Raw genomic sequence first — 21,295 nt, forward strand, 5'->3', positions numbered from 1 at the left:
TCAGCTCTCATGGTCGGTTTAGGAAAGCAGACGTTGGGCTGAAACGGCAAAGCGAAAGCCATGGCGAACAAACAGCGGCCCAAGAACAAGTACAAGTACAGTGTACAGCACAAGAAGAAACAGACAATGGCCAAAGCCAGTTGTTCGAGCAGTGCAGCTGGGAAGCAGCATGTTTGTGTGGTGTTGCAGGGAGAGAGAGTGGCGAACAAGAAGATCACCTGTGACCTGGCCGGGGCCCGACACGCAACCTTCGGCGCAGTGGGGTGGGGCCGCCGCCGCTTGGAGTTGGGCTACGGGCTATGGACGGTACTGTTAATGGTGGACCCTGATTGACAAGTCTTTTTCCAGACTAAAAAGCACTCAAAAAACACACCTAAAGTGAGTCTGCAAGATGGCGACTTGTAGCCTTTGTCGAGCTCCTTCTTAATCGCCATACTGCCTGTCTATCGTCAAATCTCCGAGTGGCTGCCTTTGCATGACAGCCTTGCACACGTGTTGTTTGTCTGAGCTTGCGCCCACACACCTTGTTGCCAGGAGGCTCATGGAGGCGAAAACCCAGTTTCTCGAATCTCCGGCGTGGTGAGGGCCCATGAGCTCTTGTACATACCCTAGAGGTACAAGCAGCGGCGGCGGCACGAGCAGCGGCGTTTGTATTGTCTCCAAACTTGCTGACGGCCGTATCTACGCCACTCAACATGACACTTTGTTGCTTTTGAGCAATGCACCATATCCTGTCAGATGCCTGAATAACAGTCCTGTGTCTGATAACTTGGTAGGACTGGTAGGGGAGGGGAGGGGTGAGGACAAACCTGGTTCGATACAACCACACACTGTCCTACAGCACACTGTTCCGTAGCTTGGCCCATTGAACTCCACAAGACAGCCAAACAGCTACATCTTGGACGGACTTGCTCATCACTAATCAATAACACAGTCTTTGACGACCACCACGGTATTTCAACTTGTACTCACCTAACCGCAAGTCTTTGGTCAGCAACTTTTAGCGTTTCTTGTTCGGTCAGTATCGGGTGGTGAATGAACCATGGTACACCCTTCACCTACAGCTCGCTCCGTGTCTGGCCGCGTCATGCTCAGCGGACATTAGCGCCCTTTGCTAGTCGCCCTAGTCTATAAGCAGACAGATACTCGAGATACGAGCTGTGTTCGCAATGCGATTGACACACCCCTCTCCACACGTTTCTCTTTTTGGATGCACAGCTTTTCTCAACAACTTGCCACAATATACACACACCAGACACCAGACACGCTGCTCACGTATCCTGGATACGGGCACGTATAAATGACAGGGATCCACGGACCCTGCTGTGTACCTTACATGACGTTGCGATGGAATAGCCCAGGTTCACAGCTTCCCGTCGCCTATACTTGCCCTAGCTCCGGGGCGCTGTGTGGAGAACAAGGGGGTCAAGAAGGCGGATTTGGGAGGGACAAGGCAAGAAGAAATTCAATATTGTACAGTGTACAGTAGTGGTACTAAGGCCAACAGTTGGAGAAAGTCTCGCTTGAACAAGATGAAATGAAAATCCTGTCTCAAGAGAAGACCCCACACGAGCTCTTCTACGCCGCCGAAAACAAGCTACAAAGCAACAGCCAAAGGGGATTGCGGGCCAGATGCTCTTTTCCGACCACAGCCCATCACCACCTCTCCTCATTGGCTACTCTTATCAGACATACGTCAGTCAGACCAAAAAAAGGTCAGTCAGCCATTAGCAAAAAGTGAACCGAACAAAGACAGGCCCATCTCATCACCCAACCACCTCTCCATTGTCTCTAATACGAGATGCAACCTGCAACCGAGCACGATGGCAAAAAGATATAGGCGAGAAAGACAAGCAGAAAAACAAGAAAGCCAAAACCCCAGAAAGAAGAAGCAAACGCTGAGAAACCTGAGACAAACCGGCTGTCTGTCGCTGGACTTCTTCTCTGGGACACCGCTGACAACGCTTCCTTCTTTCGGGCGGACAAAAAACCAAAAAAAACCAAAAAAAAAAAAAACAACATCGCTTCATAAACCCAAAATCCTAAACCTCATGTTGGAGTCTTGCAAAAACCAGCTGCTGAGACAATCAACCTCGAGACTTGACTACCAAGATAGAAAGTCCACATGGAGACAATTGTAACCGTCAAATCTATTTTCAATTCGGGGCACTTTTCGTGGCTCTACGCTCATCTGTCGGTTAGTGACGGGTACGTCAACGTCACGTCAACGCTCTCAGACAGTATTGTGCTGTACATTGATTCCAAGACTTAGCCGCCACCGCCGCCGCAAAAGCCGTTCCAGAACAACGCCTCCCTGGGCAAGAAGGCGGTGGAGCTTGTCCAACACCGTTTGCAGCCCTTTTAACAAACACCGACACATGTCGACCACCTGAAAAGTCAAAAGAGAGAATCTCCAAGTGCACTTTTTCCGAACAGGCTGTGGAGACAGCAGCAATGCATTCCCCACGTATATCACCAAGTGTCAGGGCGTATGAAAGGTGTCTTGGGTGTCTTGGATCTGTCTACCAGCGTAGATGTATAACGGTCGAGTACGAGTATGGAAGGGTGTGTTTATCAGCAGGGTTTGGCATTGAAAACGCTTAACCGGGTCTTAAAAGTACCCTGCAAGAACCCAGGACTTGAGTCTAAGCGTCCGGGAAGACCCCGTCTCGCTTACACAAGCTCCACGCATCTCAACAAGAAGTTCCACGACTTCTGGAAGGAATTATAGGTTTCGCCAATTTGGGTTCAATTTGATTAAAAACAATGCATATGCGACGCAATGCATACTTCCCGTTTGGGATCTGTGCATACAACAAAGGATCTGTCAAACTGTTGACTACACAAAAACACACGTCACAAGTGATTTTAGGCGAGAGGGGAGCCCACCTCTCTCGCTTGTTCGGTTGGAGATGCACCCAGGACCTTTGCGGGTTGAGTGGGCCGCCAGAGGGGCTTTCCGAGCTCCAACTGCGCAGAGTGTGCCATCGCTAGATGGAGCTTGTTGTCGCGAGTCTAACGATGGTCTTTATTTTCCATTCAGGGCGCTGTGTGGTGTTCTGGGCCGGGATCGGAGAGCCGCTTCCAGGCAGAGAAAAGACAAAAACGCACCTCTGCTGTGGAGTTTGGCCTGAAAGCCTGAAAAGTCGATATCGAAAAAATGTGGATTTCTGATATTTCATTTCGTTTGACAGCGCAAACAAAGAGGTGCATAATCTCGATGGTGTACTTTTATATATAGTGGTTAGTGTGGAGGGGCCTGTTTTAGAGACATGATTAGTGAGCCTTCTAGCACGGAAAACACGCAACCTGACAGCAGCACTCTCACTCTCCAATTTCGAACCTCTGGCGCTCTTCTCGACCCCAAATCGCCTCGACAACCTCCTTTTTCCACACCCCTCTTGTCCCACCCCTTTCCATCTTCTCTCTTTCCATTTCCCCTACACATGCCCAAAGAACCCCCCCAGAGCTGTTCACAAAAACATATAGCCTGTTCGTCGTGTCGTCAACGCAAGTTGAAATGCGATGGCAACAGTCCCTGCGAACACTGCACCCGATTACAGCGAGACTGCGTCTACTCGACCGTGGTGCTCAAAAGTGGCCCGCGAAAGGGCTTTCTCAAGCAGATTGAGAGCCGCCTCGACGTGCTCGAGTCCAAAAGCGTCGACATGGCCTCGTTCGACCCGTCCCAGCTGTCGCACGACCAAGTCTTGGCCCTAGTCAAGCGTCTGCAAGAGATTTCGCCCATTCAACAGCCTGTCTACTCCAGCCGAACACCGCCACCGGTCACCCCAGAGGAGCACTTCAGCGACCTTGTCTTTGAGCAGATGTTTGAGACCAAGCCGCAAAATATCGACCCCACGTTTGTGTTCGTGTCGCCAGGTACATATCGACAGCTCCTCAAGCCCGGAAACGCCCAATACCATCTCAAATATGCACTGGCCCTGTTGGCCACCGTGACGCCACAGTTTGCTCATCTGGAGACGGAGACTTACAGCCGAGCCCTGTCGCACCTGGCCCAGGTCGAGTCACAACCTCACACTCCCCCAGATATTCCGTATCTTCAGGCTTTGGTGGCCATCTGGCTGTATGAACACCACAAGAGCAAATACCGCGAGTCATGGACCACGGCTGGAAAGGCCACTCGAACGGCCGTGGCCATGCGTCTGCATCTTCTAGACAGTGACCCCAGCACGCTCACAGACTTGTCCGAGCCGCGACGTGTTTTCTGGGCCGTCTTCTCAATCGACAGATACCAGATCATAGCCACATCCTGGCCCAAGGTGTTTGCCATTGAGCAAGTGACCACCAAGTTCCCGGTATCCACAGACTCCTTTCTCAAAGAGTATAGCGAGCCGGCATTTGATTTTACCACCTGTATCGAGGACCATGAAATGTTTGGTATGCATCATTTCATCGACGACGTCTACTGCTTCACCCTCATTTGGGTGATTGTCTGTGGACGTATTTTCGACATGCCCGACAAGCTCATCATGCTGCAAATCAGCGCCCGTGCCTCCAAGGTCTATGGCTCCAGCAACCCTTCTTCCAATTCACATTTCGACATCTGGTGGGCCTGCTACCAGTCCTTCAAGCACTGCTTTGCGGTGGCCGAGGCGAAGCTTGCCGATCTGGACCACCAGAGTCCAAACGTCATGTACTGCCGACTTTTGGTGAAGGCCGTAGACACCTGTCTGGTTCGAAGGGCGATCAAGACTTGTCTTGCCAACAACAGGCCCGTTCAAGAGCTTCAACAAAACAAGTACAAGCTTGCGTGTCAGTCATACCAGCTTCTCAGACAAGTCAACGCGCTCAACTACTCGCCACGGATCACCTCGTTCATTGTCTTCAACATTGTTCAGGTACTTCTGAGCCATCTGCGACATCAACAGACTCTGGACCCCCAAGTTATTGACGCCATCAACTGGTGCCTGCGGTTCCGCAAGGACGAGAACAGCATGTTTTCTTTTGATTTCGACGTGACCCAGATCTGTGACGACTTTAACCAGGAGATGGTGAACAAAGGCCTCTCACCACCCCTACTGCTTACTAACCACTCTGTCCCTGCCTCTCCCGTGTCGAATCTGAGTCTCAGCCCCCAGCAGGAGTTCTACACGTACGACGTCAAGACAGACATGCCCTTCCCCATCCTGGACGTGGCCAACATTGTGCCCCCTCTTCCGTTTGCCGAGCAGGAGGTGTTTCCTCTGAATCCCGGAAACCAGGAGCGATTCTACCTGTAGAGGCCGCCCCCTCTGCGAGGGCCTCTCCTGTGACAAGCCTCCAATTTGAGTATTTAATAGATCCGATTTGAATTCTTCCATATGTAACGCTACAAAGTAATGTACTTTTCCAATATTATCAGCTCTGGGCGCGAGCTACAACAACTACCGCCCGTACTAGTTGGTGGTAGTACAAGTTGAACGCGCTTAGCCGCGGTTAGCTGAACTAGTTGTATAATTTTCAAGAAGGTGGTTTCAGGTTGTCCAAAAAACAAGAGATTTTTAAGAGATATTCTACTCTCTGGTTCGTGAACAGTGACCTGAGGTAGAACATCAGTGATCCGGACAGGACCACCAACATATCGCTTCAAACGTCACACGTCATTCGCGTTTCGGACAGTACTAACCAGCTCTCAACTACAACTGTAGGTAGCCTGCCATCAGCAATGGCAACTCCTTGTTTGCGGCTAGCTCCGCGGCTACACCTCTCGTCCCCCTAAGGCTCTTCACGCCAAGAAACGGCCTCCAGGCAAGTTGGTCTTGACAGCCAATCAGCTCCCGGGCAGTCCCGGAAATGGACTCTGGTCCAAGTCCGCTCTGTGCGCGCCTGTCAGTCACACACAGTAGCTCCAAAATGAAACCATCAATAGTCGGACATGCCCGCCAGAGGAGGAATGTGCAGCAGAGTTTTTCGCACAAGGGTCGTTTGGTTCATTCGACAGAGGCTTTATGACGGTTTAGCCCGATTGAAGCGAAATATTCTCCATCAAAGGACTTCCAAAAAGTCACTCAAGACTGGACCCTGACAACGTCAAAAACCCAGCCACAAGTGAAAGTGACATGATGACCAGACCCGTTAACAAGCTACAGTACTTGTTAGTCACGCGCGTAAATTTTCTCTCCCAGATGACGATCACGTGACCTTGCCCAAAAACCAAAAAAAAGGTCCTCCTACCGCCGTCCCCTGCAGTACACATGCTGCTTCAGCGGATGTTCGGACCGTCGGAAGGTGTCGATCCGGCCGGTTATGGGTGGCAAGTCACGTGAGAGCCAGATCGGGTCACGTGCACTACTTCTCGTCGCGAACATGATGTATGGATCAGGTTCAGCAAAATCACGTGGACGGCCCGTGAGTACATACTGTACGAGCACGAGCACGAGCACGAGCACGAGCACGAGCACAAGCAACATCTGTCTTTCTTTTTTTCAAAATGCCGCCAAAAAAGTCCCGTCACGTGACCCCTCCTCCCCATTTTACGAAGAAAACCAAAGCCCGTGTCAATACGACGACTTGTAACTTCACGTTTGGTCATCTCTTTCCATGACTGTTCTGTTTGGTCGACTTTACCGAGGCTAATGTATAGTTTAACCCCACGAACCTACAGTACTTGGAGCAAGAGGGGGTTGGAGCAGAACGTATCGTGTGCTTGTACTGTGGTTGATGGGCTATATTGAGGCTTACGAAATCACTCATTTTTTCTTCCCGTGACTAAAAAGGAACATAGAAATCGCGGATATGTACCTGTTGTTTCGAGATTTCTTTTTGTCGGTAGGTTTTATTACTCATCCATGAACAAGTACGTCTGCACGGAGAAGTTTGTTTTGAAAAATCCGGGGGTATAGGTGAAATTTCGCCGCAGATCAAGGGCAGATTTTTGGGGGTAGTTGGGTCGAAATAGAGCGGTGAATTTGACAATCTGAATGGAGTGCTACTGTGTCTAGATGATTGTATTTGTACGTACTCGATTGTACTGTACTCGATTGTACTTGTCCCTACTCCGAGATGTTGGTTCCTTCACTTGCCCTGCTTGTCCCTAACCCTGGCTTCCGAGTTAGCCGCAAAGTTAGGGTCCCATAAATGAGTCAATGGGGTGTGTAGGGTGGAGATATTTGCATTTATTTTGCTTCAGATTGTCTTTTTTCGGTTTTGGTTTGGCCGTTTCTTCGAGTGACTCATGGTTAGACAAGCAACCAAGTAAGGTCTACAACTTTTTTGAAGACCACGATGTACGATGATGACTGACTCACCTCGTCAGTGTGCAGGAAGTCAAACCACCTTTAGCTCTTCTGTCCTTGGCGACCAAGATAAGTAAAGTCGTTTGCGCACAAAAAAGAAGACCGAAATGATTCGACCGTTCTCGACGCTGACCAAAATGACCCCCCGACACCTCATCTCCATCGGCGACCTGTCCCCCAAAGAGCTGACTAAGCTGGTCGACCGAGGTCTGGTTCTCAAGAAGTGGATCAAGCAGGAGAACAAGACCGAGACCGATAAGCTGTCCGATCTGCTCAAGGGCAAGACGGTGCCTCTCATCTTCTCGAAACGATCGACCCGAACCCGAGTGTCCACCGAGGGAGCCGTGGCGTTTCTGGGAGGCCAGCCCATGTTTCTGGGTAAGGACGACATCCAGCTGGGCGTCAACGAGTCCACTTATGACACCGCCCGAGTCGTGTCTTCCATGACCTCGTGTATCGTTGCCCGAGTGGGAGCCCACCAGGAGATTCTCGATCTGTCGGCAGCCTCCTCCGTGCCCGTCATCAACGCCCTCTGCGAAAAGTACCACCCCCTGCAGGCCATCACCGACATGATCACCATCAAGGAGACCTTTGGAGACGCCAAGAACCTCAAGCTCGCCTGGGTTGGAGACGCAAACAACGTGCTGCACGACCTGGCAATTGCCGCTCTCAAGTCCGGCATTTCCGTCACCGCCGCCACCCCCAAAGAGTACCCCGTTTCCGAAGACATTATCCAGATCTGCAATGATGCCGCCAAGGAGTCCGGAGCCACCTTCACCACCACTACCGACCCCAAGGAGGCAGTAAAGGACTCCGATGTCATTGTCACCGACACCTGGATCTCCATGGGCCAGGAGAGCGAAAAGCAGCTCAAGATGCAACAGTTTGCTGGCTACCAGGTCACTGAGGAGCTTGGAAAGCTCGCCAAGCCCACCTGGAAGTTCATGCATTGCCTTCCCCGACACCCCGAGGAGGTTTCCGATCAGGTCTTCTACTCGGACCGATCTCTGGTTTTCCCCGAGGCTGAGAACAGATTGTACGCTGCCATTGCTGTTCTCGAGGCTTTTGTGGTCCACAAGGGCAAGATTGAGTAAGTGAAAAGCGAGTCACTTGCGCCACTGGTTTCAAGATAGTACCAGTTGTGTATATAGCAGCTTCATGAGTGCGTCGCACTGAAGTTAGTAATGAATGTTTAAATATGAACTGTACCAAGAATGAGCTATTGAGCTCACCAGACAAATCCAGTTATCTAATTGAGCGTCGGATCCATTCGACTATTCCCGTAATTGTACATACTGTACATTCGTACATCCAATAAATCCATGTAATAAATGCATTTCCTAGCTATCTAAACGAAGGCACTGAGATGTCCATGCAGCGTGACATCCAAGTCGACGGCCTCCATACCCTCTCGCTCTCCTTCCACCCACTTCTGAACCATAGGACCACTTTCCATAGGACGAATGGCCTCCTCCGCCGTACCAATGGTGACATGCAAAAACTTGTCGAGCGAGGTATGGTCGATACTCGCCAACAGAGTCTCGTCCTGAGGCCCCTGAACACTGTCAACTTCAAGTGCAAACACTCGTCCGTTCCAAATGGCCCGTGGTACATGAATTTGGAACTTCACCTTCTCAATTGGATTCACGCCCGATTCGAGATGGGGTAGCAACTTGGCAACATACTCAGACAACAGCTTGTGGTAGTTGTTGTTCTTCTTCTCAGCCACGTGCGCCAAGGTCACGTGAAACTCCTCCTGAACACGGCCATCACGTGTCAACTGAGCAAGGAAGGGCGAGCCAAGCTTGCTAAGCACCTCATTCACACCACAAACAGCCACTGCCACGTACTGGGGCTTCAGTTTCTGAGGCTTCTTCAAATTACTAACCGTAGGGGCGTAGTTCAGAGCAGCAGCAAATGCCGCCTCATACTCCTCTCGAGATGGAAGCTTGGGAACAGTCCACTCGTACTCCTTGCTCATCTCTTTAGCCACAGTCTCGAGGTTCTGCCACGTGACATTGGCAGCAACTGCGCACTCAATCACCAGATCAAACCTGGAATCGGGCTCCTTGGCTTTATTGACACCCTGCATCTTCTTGCATCGATCCCGCATGATTTGATCGACTCGTGTCATGCCCATGGTCTCTACTTTGATGGACTGATGGTTCTCGCCTCGCTTAAGAACCCGGTCTCGTGCCAGCTTTTCTCTAACCTGGTCATCTCCGTCCACAAACGACATGCAAACAAAGATGGGGTTGCATTTCAGCCTGTCAAACTCGTCAAACAACTGCTTTCGTTCAATCAGGTTGCTATTGTTGCGATCAAGAATGATGACCTGACTCTTCTTCTCCTTATCCCCGTCTCTGATGATTCTGCAGCACTCCTGAACCATCTTTCGACCCACTCCCGTACCCTTAATATTGTCACTCTGGATATGATGCCATCCAAACAGACTGTGTAGAGCCAAAGAAACGGTGGTCTTGCCACATCCAATGGTTGCAATGGGGAGAATGACAATGTGTTGGACCTGGTCATGTAGAGTCAAATTCCCAAGGTCCTCTTGTAGAGACAACTCCTTTCCAGACTTGCCAAGATGGTGCAGAAATTCGTCTCGAAGACCAATGATACCGTGGCCATCCAGGAACTTATCAGCACGGGCCTTGTCAGCAGCTAGAATGGGCTCCACAAAATCCAAATACTGGTTGGTGATGTGAACATGCTTGGTAACGTGGACCTCTGCCCGTCCCTTGTTAATCAGCTTTCGAGTCACTTCACGCCATCCTCTGTACATCAAGTAAGGCTCGTCAAACTTGTACTTGAAGAAGAAGTCTGAGGAAGAGTTGCCAGTCTTTCCTCTAACTACAAAGCCCTCAATATCCTTCGACTCGTACTGCCCAGTCTCGTCGCAAAGAGTCAGGAATTTCTTGAGATCAGAGATTGACTCGAAATCGAGCGTCTTGACATGGCGCAAGCCAAATGTCTCGGCAAACTCCCGAACTCGGGAACTGGGGTAGGTGCTGAAGGTGGGGGTGTTGAGATTGAGACCGTGGAGGTAGATTCCGGCCTCCTCCGCAGAATAAGCAAGGACATGCTCTTCGAATTCATCATCACAGAGTTCCGCAACGGCAGTAGCGTTAAGCTCGTGCAGTGTAAGGGCCAGGTCTCTCAGGGTGAGATCCTTTGCCTTGAGATGGCGCTTGAGGTGCAAGAGACCAGCAAACGAATGACTTCGACTGCCTCCCTTGTCCCGACTAGCCGACGACATGTTCACTTCGGAGAGATCCTGAGAAGAAGCCTGGTCAAGGGGCTCGACTTCTGGTGACTCGGATTTGTCGCCTGTGTTCACCGGCCCCGTAGAATGCTTACTGCACACTAACAGGGTACCGTCTTCAAGACCAGAGAAGAACAAAATGCAGCCGTTTTCCTTCTGTGTCACTTCAAAGGGACCCCGCACGTTGCTCTCGATCCAGTCCCACTTTGTGGTAGCCACCTCTCCAATGTTGAAGAACTTATCGTATCCTCTCACCACAATCTTGTTGTCTCGGGTGAACAGCCCACGTGATTGGGAGGCGAGGACAATCTTGGGTTTACCATAGTCCCACTCGTTGAATTTCCATCCTGTGATTTCTCGTCCCTGTTCATCCGCCTCCATCTTTCCACTGTTGGACCAGATCACATAATTTCGCTTTCGGGCCTTGCCCTTGCCGGTCTGTTGGGAGGCAGCTTCGAGTCGGTCCAGGAGCTCGAGCTGAACGGCCTCGGCAAATTCTTCCGAGTCAATTTTCGAAAACGGAAGTTTCACTGTCATTTTTTCTGTCTAGTGATTGGACTGGACTGGGATGCAGATGTCCCTGAATATATACATGTACAGTATATATATTTTCTGGTGGCGTGCATACCCCTAACCTTGATCTTAGGCCAAAGCATAACTCTGATATGACACAACCGGCGGACAATACAGGGGAGCCAACGGAGCGATTATACCAGCTAGAGACGTGATTTTTGCACAGTACAGATTTGAGGACCCATTGATGATATGGTACAATTTCTGCTTCTTTTGGAGTCTATTTGACCTTGTTTCAAACGGCGTTGCCATCATAGGGGATATGCAGTGATGACTCAATTCGACGCTGGTGTGATCATTGTTGCGTTCTCAGGTGATCGAAGCGGGTAAAAAGGAGGTAGAAGAGCTAGAATGAGCTGTGGAGCTTGAAAGATGACTCTTTGGCTCTGGTTTTGGTTGCTCAGGACTTTGAAGTGGTGCCTTGGGCGATTCAGAACTGCTCCAATGAACTGACCAAGATCGGATGTAGAGTCAGCATAGCGTGTGTAAAGCACTCTGAGACTCTTGTACTTGAGACATTTGACTTGCTGGCTGTTGTATGAGACCCCTTCGTGTGAGTACAGTAGAGTCCACGACAAGAGAAGAGTATACGAGACACATGACTAACTCGAGATTGAACATAGACGAAGACTTGCTTGCTTGTCATTTGGTTCGTCGACGTTTCGTCTAGTTCAAGTCCTTGTTGTGGTCTTGTGGTAGTGAATCATGGCTAACAGATCAAGAAATCATATCAATCGTTCCATGTCTTATCCAGACTCGAGGTTGGTTCAGTTTGTTCTCATAAAGATCGTAGAAGATGTAATTCGGATAGGGATCGTGAGTATGATTCGTGTGTGTCGTGTTTGAGTCTTTGAGCCATCGGGGAGTTGAAAGAAGGTTTGGTTGTTTATGTTTTTTTTTTTTTGTTTTTTTTTTTTCTTTCCATAATTCATCATTGATCAGAGACGTCAGCGTGTATGTTTAGCGTGAGCAGACCTCACGAGTACGTCATATGTACCAGCCATCGTAATAATGCTCCTAGAGTAAAAAACAACCTCGGCACTCATTCCTCTCCGCACATCCGCCTCAGAGGAATGAGCGACGAAGTTGTTTTGTTGTTTTTTTCCGCGTTTTTTCGGATCAAAACCATGGCAACGCAGTTGAAATGAAACAAGGCAACTTGCCGGAGTGGTTAACGGGACAGATTCGAACCATCGTACTATCTGTTGGGCTTTGCCCGCGCAGGTTCGAATCCTGCAGTTGTCGAGCTGTTGGATAACAGACGATTCTTTTTTTATGGATCAAGACAAACCGGCATCATTTCTTTTCGTGTCAATTGGTTGGGCTCATGACAGTCAGATTCGCCATTGAACATGGTGAAGGATTGTCTTCTGCACCTCAAGAATTGTCTCTGCGCCCTCAAGGATTGTCTTCTGCACCTTCAAAGTGATGATCACGAAAAATGCGATTATATATAATGGAATATCCCCATCTGTCATTGATATTGGACCTGCGTGGCATGTTAGGGCATTCGAACACTGCTCTACCCCGTTTACCTTGCGTGCCAGCTCAGTATTCAGCATGAGCACGTCTACAGCTTGAACACGCCTACACTACGTCTCTTATTGTGATAAATATGCTATTGTTTGTATATATGTTTATGGACTTGAGTTGAGTTTCGATCTTATTGTAATGCTTCCTCCTTGGTCTCCTGTTTGGTCTCGTCCTTGGCCTTGTCCTTGGGATTGGGCTTGATGATCATGTAGTCGTAGATGCCGACAAACTTGGGATGTGCAAACTCGCATACCCGTCCCTTTGGACAGAAGCCCGTCATGTACAGCTCGCAGGGCATGCGTCTGATGTGTTTTCTTGAGCACTCGGGTCCCATCTTACAGAAGCCCTTTTCGTAGTTGAAGCACACGGGGATCTTGGAAGCGGGATCAATGTGAAGGTACTGGCAGTCTGGTGACTGTGTGCAAAAGCCGTTCTTGACATAGAACTGGCACTCGGGCATCTTTTGGAGATTGTACTCGTGCAAAAACTCGCAGTTGAGGCCCTTCTTGCACAGGCCTCGTAGCCAATGTTTGCACACAATCTTGTTGAGAAATGTGGGAGCCAGATGCTTGTCAGGACAAGAGTTGCCTCGAGGACATCCGTCAAACTGAAGGAACCCTCGACATAATGGCCGGTTGGGGTCTAGGCCGAATTGGTACTCTCGTTCGAGATATGGCGTGAACTTGAATCGAGAGGGCGTTTCAAACTTCATTTTGATCGCAAACAAACGAGCAGTCGAGCTGTGGTTGTGATGATGTGATGGTTGTGCGGTCTTGTGGTGGTGTCGGCGCGTGGTGACACTATCTGAGGGCGTCTAGTTAGATGAAGCTGTGTGCAAGTGCGTTTGTGAAGTGTGTGGGTGGATGACAACACCGAAAATGTAAGGACAGAGAGTCGTGGTGTTTAACAGGCTCGTCACGGGCGGCGTAGGTTGGTCAGTGGCGTTTAGTGATCGCGAACACAAGTTATTTCAACATACCAAACGAAAGTTTCACTATGCATGATTACATAACCAAAAGAAAAGGCCTGTTTGCAAACATTGATGGGAATCGAACCCACGTTGCCATCAGCACCATTCTTCAACAAATCCTCAACTAATGTAGTTAACTAATACTAGTATATGTTCCCTCCACTTGAGGAACTACTAGAATCATGATACGGGGGAAAAAGCTGATCTATACTCATAAAATACTTACCTTGGTTCCTTTTATCAAGTCAACCCATCTCTAACACTTTCGTATCACCCAGGATCATCACACTTACACCCGACGATCATGTAATCTACCCCAACACAAGCACTATGACTCAGAATAGTACCAAAATCGAAAAATCTACTTTCATCATCTGTTATAACAAGAAGAAACCGCCACACATTCAAATTCCCTTATAAATCTATCCACAAACACGTTCTCCATTTTGCATCCTGCACAACCTCCCTACAGTATGTACAGTACCGAAACCCTAATCATACCAACTACATCTCGACACGAATCACACTCCCCTACTCCTTAACAAATGAGCATGACGTACGCCTACTCGTCGCCAACGCATATCCGGACGTCAGTAGTACCGTTAAACTGCACGCTGGACGAGTTCCACAGTCACGTGACCCAGCTCAAGTCTGTGGGCCACGTGAAGCCGCGGCGGCCCGAAACGCCAACCTTTTACAGCGCCGACTCGCTGCTGCGGTTTGAGTATCACGTGACGCGCCAGGAGGATCTGCTCAAGCGCCATTTCGACGATCTGGAGATATGGAAGCGAACGCTGGTGGTGGTTGCAGTTACCAACAGTCTCAGTGGAGTTTCTGCTGACAGTCTTCAGGCGCTGCGAAAAGCCCACCCTAATGCGCTGGTGTACAGAATCATCAGTCTGAACACAGATGGAGGATTGGAGGATTCCACAGAGGATAAGATTGTGACCACTGCGACAGATACATTGAGTGACATTCTGGAGGAAATTGGAGGCAATGTTTTACAGCAGCTTGCCACGTTGGAGATGTCGTACTTGCCTGTTGGATTGAAGAGTCCCAATTTCAAGCTGGGAACTCTGAGTGAGGCCGTCAAGGTAAAGGGACATTCCAGTGACCGAAGAAGTGTCTCATTGACTCAAGATTTCACTCTGAAGGATGAACGACCTGGTCAAGTGTCCCATACAAAGACCAAGTCTGTAAACCCGGAGGTTGTTAACAAGGGACGGCATGCGAAGCTGCGAGGACATCTGTTTTTGTTGGCGGGGCAGCCCGCACGTGCTCTGAAGGAGTTCACGGATTCCATCCACATCTTGAAATCTGCTGGCGACTATCTATGGCTTGGCTCTGCCACTGAAGGCGCCGCCATTTCAATGACCCAGCTTGACTCCGCAGGAGAATCTTTCTCTATTCCATCTGACATTGTTGAAATGGTAAAAAGCAGTTTCAAACGGGGGACCCCGCCTCTCGTTGAGATAATGCCTTCGATTACTGAGCAGGTTTTGCATTTCTACTCGCTTTCTCAGTCGTCGCAGGATGATGCCGTCCCCCAAGTTGTCTACTGTGAGACCATTATACGATTCATTCGGTATCTTGTGGACCAGACCAAAACCCATGATGGCCTAATTCCCCCCATTGCAGTTGGAACATGGGGAAACCGACTTTATTCCACAAATCTCTCGAATTTGGGCGTTTCAGATCAATTCAAACTGCTGGGTTCATTGGCAGATTCCTATGAGCAGGTTGGAATGGGTCGTAAGCGATCATTCATTGTCTACCAGATGGTTGAGCAGGTGCTCCCCAAACTGCGAAACGACTCCACCGAATCAATTACCTCGGCGATTTCGTTTTTGGACTCTCTAGTGTGCAATTACGGTAACAAGAAGCTGTCTCCATCGGGGCAAGGATGGAACGAGCTTAGAACTCGTGTCTTGCAGCTCTGTGCACAGACATGCGCCACCCTTCCTGACTGGGAGGGTGTTGCTCGATACAACAGTCTGTTGCTCAGTACTACTGCGGACACTCTCCATCGGCACGATCAGATGCAGGCGTATTTGGCTGTTAAGAAGGCGCATGATATTTCCAAGATACATGTCGACTACTGGGACTTGAACTTGGTGCGGTCCGCATCTATTGGTCACATGCTCTATCCTCCTGTCAAATTTGGTCGTGATGAGCGGCTTACCAGTGGTTCTACAGAAGAGAAGGGCATCCTATACACTCCCTTTTCTTACTCCACCACCTCGGCTACAGTTTCCCCCCTCGTTAACAACGAGGAGTGTGAGTTCGTGATTCGTCTGCAGAATCCCTACTTGTTCCAGGTACACATCTCAGAGCTGTTCTTGCTTAGTGATATGGTCACCCTCTCGCGCCCTCTGACCAACATCGTCTTAGCTCCCAATTCTGTGTCAGAGCTCATTCTTGTGTCCCCTGTCGTTGCAAAGGAGAAGACCGACGAGATCATCACTTGCAAGCTCACGTCTGTTCGAGCTTCTGTGCTTGGCTGCTCAGCCAACCAGGAGTACGAGATCAGCGAAAGTGGTAGTTCGTTCACTTTGATTCCTCCTCAACCTGTTTTGAGTGTTACAGATCTGAGTCTCACAGATGGGTGGCTGCTATTGCTGGAAGGTCAGACTCTGGAGTGTAACATCACACTCCACAACATTTCCTCTCTCGTCGAGTGCACGTCTCTGAACGTCAACTTCAGCGATTCTACGTTCGAGCCTCTCCGACAGGCCATCTCAGAGGCGCGCGACTTGCCAGAGTCGGAAATCTACGAACTGGAGTACTTTTTGGAAAAACGCCGACCCCTCAAGTGGCTCCAGGAGGATGACAAGGTGGTGATTCCCCCTAGCAAAAGCTTTACTCTGGCTCTCCAGATCCACGGAAAGCGAGGCATGACTGATGCAATTGTCAGGGCCCAGTACGGATGTGGATCTCCTTACAGAGAGCTGTCGATCCCCATTAAGGTAACTGTCAACGCCTCTGTTGAGTTGGTTTCTTATGACGTGATTCCACTCACGGAGAAGAGCAAGCTTGAGTTTTTGCCCGATATGGACATTTCTGAGTCACTGACCGACTATTGTCTGATCGTGATTGATCTGCGAAACTCATGGATCCACCCTCTCAAGATTGAGCTGAAGACAAAGGAGAACAATCCTACTCTTGTTATTGGACCTGGACGAGTCAGACGGTTCATCTTGCCGCTGAAGCGAATCTCATTGTCTCGCGATGAAACCTTGAAGCCCATCCCGAACTTGACTAATCGTCAGGTGTTGCATAACTCCAAGATGGATGCTCAACAGACCGAGCAGATGATCTCTGCCTTCTGGTACAGAGAGACACTATTTTCTGAGCTAAGCGGAGTGTGGACTGAAATTGACGGTGACCGTCACGGCCAGGTGGAACTGAGAGGTATCAGACTTACGCGTAACATGCTCAATGTGCTCAAGATGCAGCATGTGAGTGTTTCTATGAGTGTGACGGTTGATGGTGTGGCGATCGCCACCGACTCTCTATGGGATGAGGTGTCGTGTGATCAGAATGTCGACTTTCAGATTGTTATTACCAATCACTCTGATCACGCGATTTTCCCACTACTCAGAATCCTGCCGCAGATCAGAAATGTTGCGGCCGACTCAGCACCAGATCCGATTGAAGGCCGTGTTCTGTACAACGGTGTGTTGCAGAAGCCGCTGACTCAAATTGGTGTTGGCGAGTCCCGCGAGGTGTCGCTGGGCGCGATTTTCGTGTGCCCTGGCGAGTACGAGTGGACCGCCATGGTTCAGGATATGACTGACAAGCGGTACTATGTGCAGCGAGACCCCTTGTATGTAAGGGCTGTATAAGGTGAGAGAGTCGAAACCAGCTAACAAGACTAGAGCAAATAGATGTATAGAATAACGGATTAATGAATTACCAAGGCAGTGTCTTAACTGAAGTGCGCTCAATAATAAATTACTCTATGATAAATACTTTCTGCGTCCTCTCTAGACACCCTCTTCAAGCACGTAGTTTCTCAAGGCTGCAGCTAGACCCAGGCAGATCCACTCCTCCGCTGCGACAATCAACAAAACTGTAGCTGGGTAGACAGCGACTGTCATTGAGTAGATTTTGAGAAACAGGGAAGTCGCAGGAATCTGCAACAGCTTGCTGATGAGTTCTACGGCCCCCAGAAGCTTGCCAGTGTTTTCCCGAGATGCTAGGGATATGACAAAGGTGGCACGGGCCGGAATAGCGACCGATCGAACGGAAGAAAGCACCTGAAGAATAATAAAGACTGTGCCAGAATGTGTAAGGGCGATAGATGTTGTGTAAATGGCTCCACACAGCATGGAGAAGCGGATCAGGGGAATGTCAGGAAGAGGGTGTTTGTATACCTTCTTGTCGTTCTTGGTCATGCGATTATTGAGCCACTTGATGACAATAGGCGTCACAATAGTCACCATGACAAACTTGAGAGCTGAACTGAAAGCCACCACGTTACCAAGCTCGGCAGGTGTCCATCCGTAAACATATTGGACGTACAAGGCAACGATGTAAATGGTGCTGTAAGAAGCGGCAGTCTCAAGAGAATTGATGATGCTGAATAACACAAGGTTGCGATGGTCACGCGAGGGAACAAGACTGAAGATGGTGAAGATAGGAGACAGGATGTTAATCTTGGACAAAAACAGATTATACCATCGTGGAGGAGGTGTGGTATCGGGAACAGAGTGAATTGACGGGGTATATTTGGGCTTGGAGAAGCCCCGAGACTCTGGGAGGGTGGTAGGTGACTCAATTGAATCATAAGTCAAGTCTCGTGAAGAACTGGGCGTCTGAGGATCCAATGGAGATGATTCATCGTAAACTTGAATGGTAGTACCACGTGAAGGATAGTCACGTGATGGACTTGGGGAGTCGAGAGAGTTTGAAGACTGTTTACGACAGAGATGTCCGTAGTTACGCGATTGCTTTCTACTCGGAGATGGAGTGTAATTAGGGGTTTCAACCACATTGACAGTGGTGTCGATCTTGAGACCTCGGTGTTCGATTCTATTTTCGACTTCGGTAAATCCACCCAGAGGTGCGACTCCTTCGATGGCTTCAAAACTGGTGATAGTATCGTCGGCCGTTTGACTGTTGGGTTCGGTGCAGGTGACTTGGTTAGACAGCTTGATGGTTCGATCGTCCTTAACAATGGTGATTAGCAAGAAGAGGAAAATAAAAATGAGGCTCAAAGTGACGCTTGACACCTTGATGAGATTCCATTTGCCCGCCAAGTACGCTCCCAGCGTGCTTCCCACTGAACCTCCAATGAGCAAGAAACAGCCGGTAAACCAGGCAACGTACATTGAATATGTTTCGGGTTCCCAGACGTCTGAGAAGTAGAGAATGATGAGCGAGCCCAGTACTTCGGAATGATCAAGAACCGACGCTAGAATGAACCATTTGGGTGAGAAGATATACCAATAAGTTCTGAAGATTTGCGTCAAGGCCAGCGAAGAAAGAAACAGTGAGCCTATGATCACCATGACTCGCTTTCTGCCTAGCTTGTCACTTAAAAAACACCATTGAGCCACCAAACTCAGTTGGACTATGCCCTGGATCAAGTTGGCAATGGATTCGAAGCTCGACACCTTTTCTTGGATAGCCGAGGTGTGACACAGAGGGTTCTTTTCGTCCAGCGAAAGAGGAGAGATGGTCACCTGGTCATGGTATTCCATCCGACAGAAGACTGTGATGTAGAAGTTTGGTCCGATGACGCCGTAAATGCCCATTCCCAGACATAGGATGCCCAGGGCCAGGAAAATCGGAATAGGGGACGACATAGGTGGGCTGGGGAGAATTGGAGTTGACCGCGGGGTTGGTGGAACTGAGAGAACGAGACTGGTCAGGTCGATTCGAGGTCTTTAGACCAGGGCTCGGATTCTGGCATGGTTATGTATTTAGCACCATCTTGTATAGCAATTATGATAGAGTTCCATATATGCACCACCACGATAAGATACGGGTTCCCTATAACCACTTGATGCTGTCTTTTGTGACAAATTCTAGTTGACCATCTAATGTAACTAACCCATAGAAATCGATTGGTGCCGTAATTTTCCTAATGGAACAGCTGGAAGGCCTGATATTCCAGTACGTGATAAAAGCCACTTGCATCAAGGTTCGAACCATGTATGGTGGCAAATATACGACAGAGCCGTGCGCTGTTGGTGTCTGTTATAGAACGTTCGTTTTTGGTCCGATTTTCAATTTTGAAAGAAATACAACATTACCTGAGTCTGCATCTGGCACATTTTATACATTTTACCACTCAATACTTTCCCCATTACCGTACTTCATCAGGTTTCCTCCCCGGCGGAGTCCGAAACCTACTTACTTTGAAGTCGATCCCACTGGTGCATTTCGACATTTTGTACATGCAACGCTAAACGGGGTGGATGTACTGTACATATTTATTGTACTAATATTTCTGGTCGCGCGACCCTATCGGCGGAGCACGTGACTGTTTGATTTGGTCACGTGAAGAAGAGGTCGATTCACCAAATTTGAGCGGCATCATGAATGGATTCTTCTCTAGTCCTTCTGCGACTTGTGTTTTTTTTTATTTTCCTTTTCCTTTATTTTTTTCTGTTTTTTCTATTTTTTCTGTTTTTTTTGTTTGTCTGTTTTTTTTTTGTCTGTTTTTTCTTTTTTCCACTTTTTTGCGGAGACTGAAACTTCTGCGGCTTGGAAATCAGGGTTGGTGAACTGTGGGGAGAAAGCAAGAGAGGTTTGTTAAGACATGAGAAAAACACGCGATTCACGGTGTTTCAGGTGGTGTACAATACAAGCGACAAAATGACGCTTACGCAAACTGATCACGTGACATTGTCTAGACCGGGGGCGCCAATTGAGCGTTTCTACTCCTTGCCGCACTCTGAAACTTGCTGTCTCAGCGGGGTGCAACTCTGAAGCCTGATAACGGAAGGTGCAGAGAATTTTCGTTCCGTGGATTTTAGGCACCGATAGTGAGCTGGAAAAGGACGAGAAAGAAGGACGAGATGGCTTCGTGTGAAGGTACAATGGTTGTCGCGTTGTTAATCTCATGTTCTATCTTCATTGTTCCATACTTCGTTCAATTGGTGTTAGCTCAAGTTGAGTTGATGTTAGCGCTCAGGTAGTTTCAGTACAGTACAGTACCGTAGCTGTGAAGTCAAGGAGACCGCTTGACAATCTGAATCAGGTATGAATGAAAGAATGAAAGAATGAGCCTTTAGGTGAATTGAACTTCAGCGACTCCGGTTGCAATACAGTAACTAAAGTACCTACAGCTAGACCCCGTTTTTGCTACCTTGTGGGTGATTTCCCCTACATTGAATAGAGCGAGATGAATTTATACATCGGAATATATGCTATTCCAGGTACGCCTACTATGTTCATCTACTGACGTAGGATATAGACGTATAGAGCTTCCAAGGATTGTGTTTCGGGTAGCCTATCAGGCAACGATCGTCTTCATCTACTGCAGAAACAGACTTGAGGGTTGGTCGATGAGATACCCCAGTGCAGTCGGTGAAATTACCAAGTGAATACCGTGAGATATATTCATATATAGCTGTTATTTATCAGTGTGACGATTTATGCGACTAACCGACTCGCACAATACGACTCACAACTCTAGAGACACCAAGTGCAGACCTGACGAAGCATTTGGCATAGGAAACACCTGTGGACTCCTTTCTC

At 48.9% G+C, this 21,295-nt stretch overlaps 7 protein-coding genes and 1 non-coding gene across 8 annotated transcripts; 4 read left to right on the forward strand and 4 right to left on the reverse strand.

Annotated features, from left to right (window-relative positions):
• Window positions 1–3,272: 3,272 nt before the first annotated feature.
• YALI1_D18089g (uncharacterized protein) lies at window positions 3,273–5,243 on the forward strand (the record flags this gene model as incomplete). The annotated part of the gene is made up of 1 exon (XM_502837.3): window positions 3,273–5,243. The coding sequence occupies one exon, from the start codon at window positions 3,273–3,275 to the stop codon at window positions 5,241–5,243; it is 1,971 nt and encodes a 656-aa protein (XP_502837.3).
• Window positions 5,244–5,639: 396 nt separating this feature from the next.
• YALI1_D18115g (uncharacterized protein) lies at window positions 5,640–5,937 on the reverse strand (the record flags this gene model as incomplete). The annotated part of the gene is made up of 2 exons (XM_068282712.1): window positions 5,640–5,829; window positions 5,879–5,937. 2 exons carry the CDS (start codon window positions 5,935–5,937, stop codon window positions 5,640–5,642), a joined length of 249 nt encoding a protein of 82 aa, XP_068138813.1.
• A 1,408-nt stretch (window positions 5,938–7,345) lies between these two features.
• On the forward strand, window positions 7,346–8,332 carry YALI1_D18130g (uncharacterized protein; the record flags this gene model as incomplete). The annotated part of the gene is made up of 1 exon (XM_502838.3): window positions 7,346–8,332. One exon carries the CDS (start codon window positions 7,346–7,348, stop codon window positions 8,330–8,332), a length of 987 nt encoding a protein of 328 aa, XP_502838.1.
• Window positions 8,333–8,586: 254 nt separating this feature from the next.
• Window positions 8,587–11,046, reverse strand: YALI1_D18167g (uncharacterized protein; the record flags this gene model as incomplete). The annotated part of the gene is made up of 1 exon (XM_502839.2): window positions 8,587–11,046. The coding sequence occupies one exon, from the start codon at window positions 11,044–11,046 to the stop codon at window positions 8,587–8,589; it is 2,460 nt and encodes an 819-aa protein (XP_502839.2).
• Window positions 11,047–12,235: 1,189 nt separating this feature from the next.
• On the forward strand, window positions 12,236–12,327 carry YALI1_D18179r. Its single transcript has one exon. It is a non-coding gene; the product is annotated as a tRNA-Ser (tRNA).
• A 418-nt stretch (window positions 12,328–12,745) lies between these two features.
• YALI1_D18190g (uncharacterized protein) lies at window positions 12,746–13,327 on the reverse strand (the record flags this gene model as incomplete). Its single annotated transcript, XM_502840.1, has 1 exon — window positions 12,746–13,327. The coding sequence occupies one exon, from the start codon at window positions 13,325–13,327 to the stop codon at window positions 12,746–12,748; it is 582 nt and encodes a 193-aa protein (XP_502840.1).
• Window positions 13,328–14,130: 803 nt separating this feature from the next.
• Window positions 14,131–17,430, forward strand: YALI1_D18198g (uncharacterized protein; the record flags this gene model as incomplete). The annotated part of the gene is made up of 1 exon (XM_502841.2): window positions 14,131–17,430. The coding sequence occupies one exon, from the start codon at window positions 14,131–14,133 to the stop codon at window positions 17,428–17,430; it is 3,300 nt and encodes a 1,099-aa protein (XP_502841.2).
• Window positions 17,431–17,571: 141 nt separating this feature from the next.
• YALI1_D18251g (uncharacterized protein) lies at window positions 17,572–19,395 on the reverse strand (the record flags this gene model as incomplete). The annotated part of the gene is made up of 1 exon (XM_502842.1): window positions 17,572–19,395. One exon carries the CDS (start codon window positions 19,393–19,395, stop codon window positions 17,572–17,574), a length of 1,824 nt encoding a protein of 607 aa, XP_502842.1.
• Between the last annotated feature and the right edge of the window lie 1,900 nt (window positions 19,396–21,295).

Source organism: Yarrowia lipolytica, chromosome 1D (genome assembly GCF_001761485.1).
Source record: "Yarrowia lipolytica chromosome 1D, complete sequence".
In the NCBI taxonomy this organism is placed as follows: domain Eukaryota; kingdom Fungi; phylum Ascomycota; class Dipodascomycetes; order Dipodascales; genus Yarrowia; species Yarrowia lipolytica.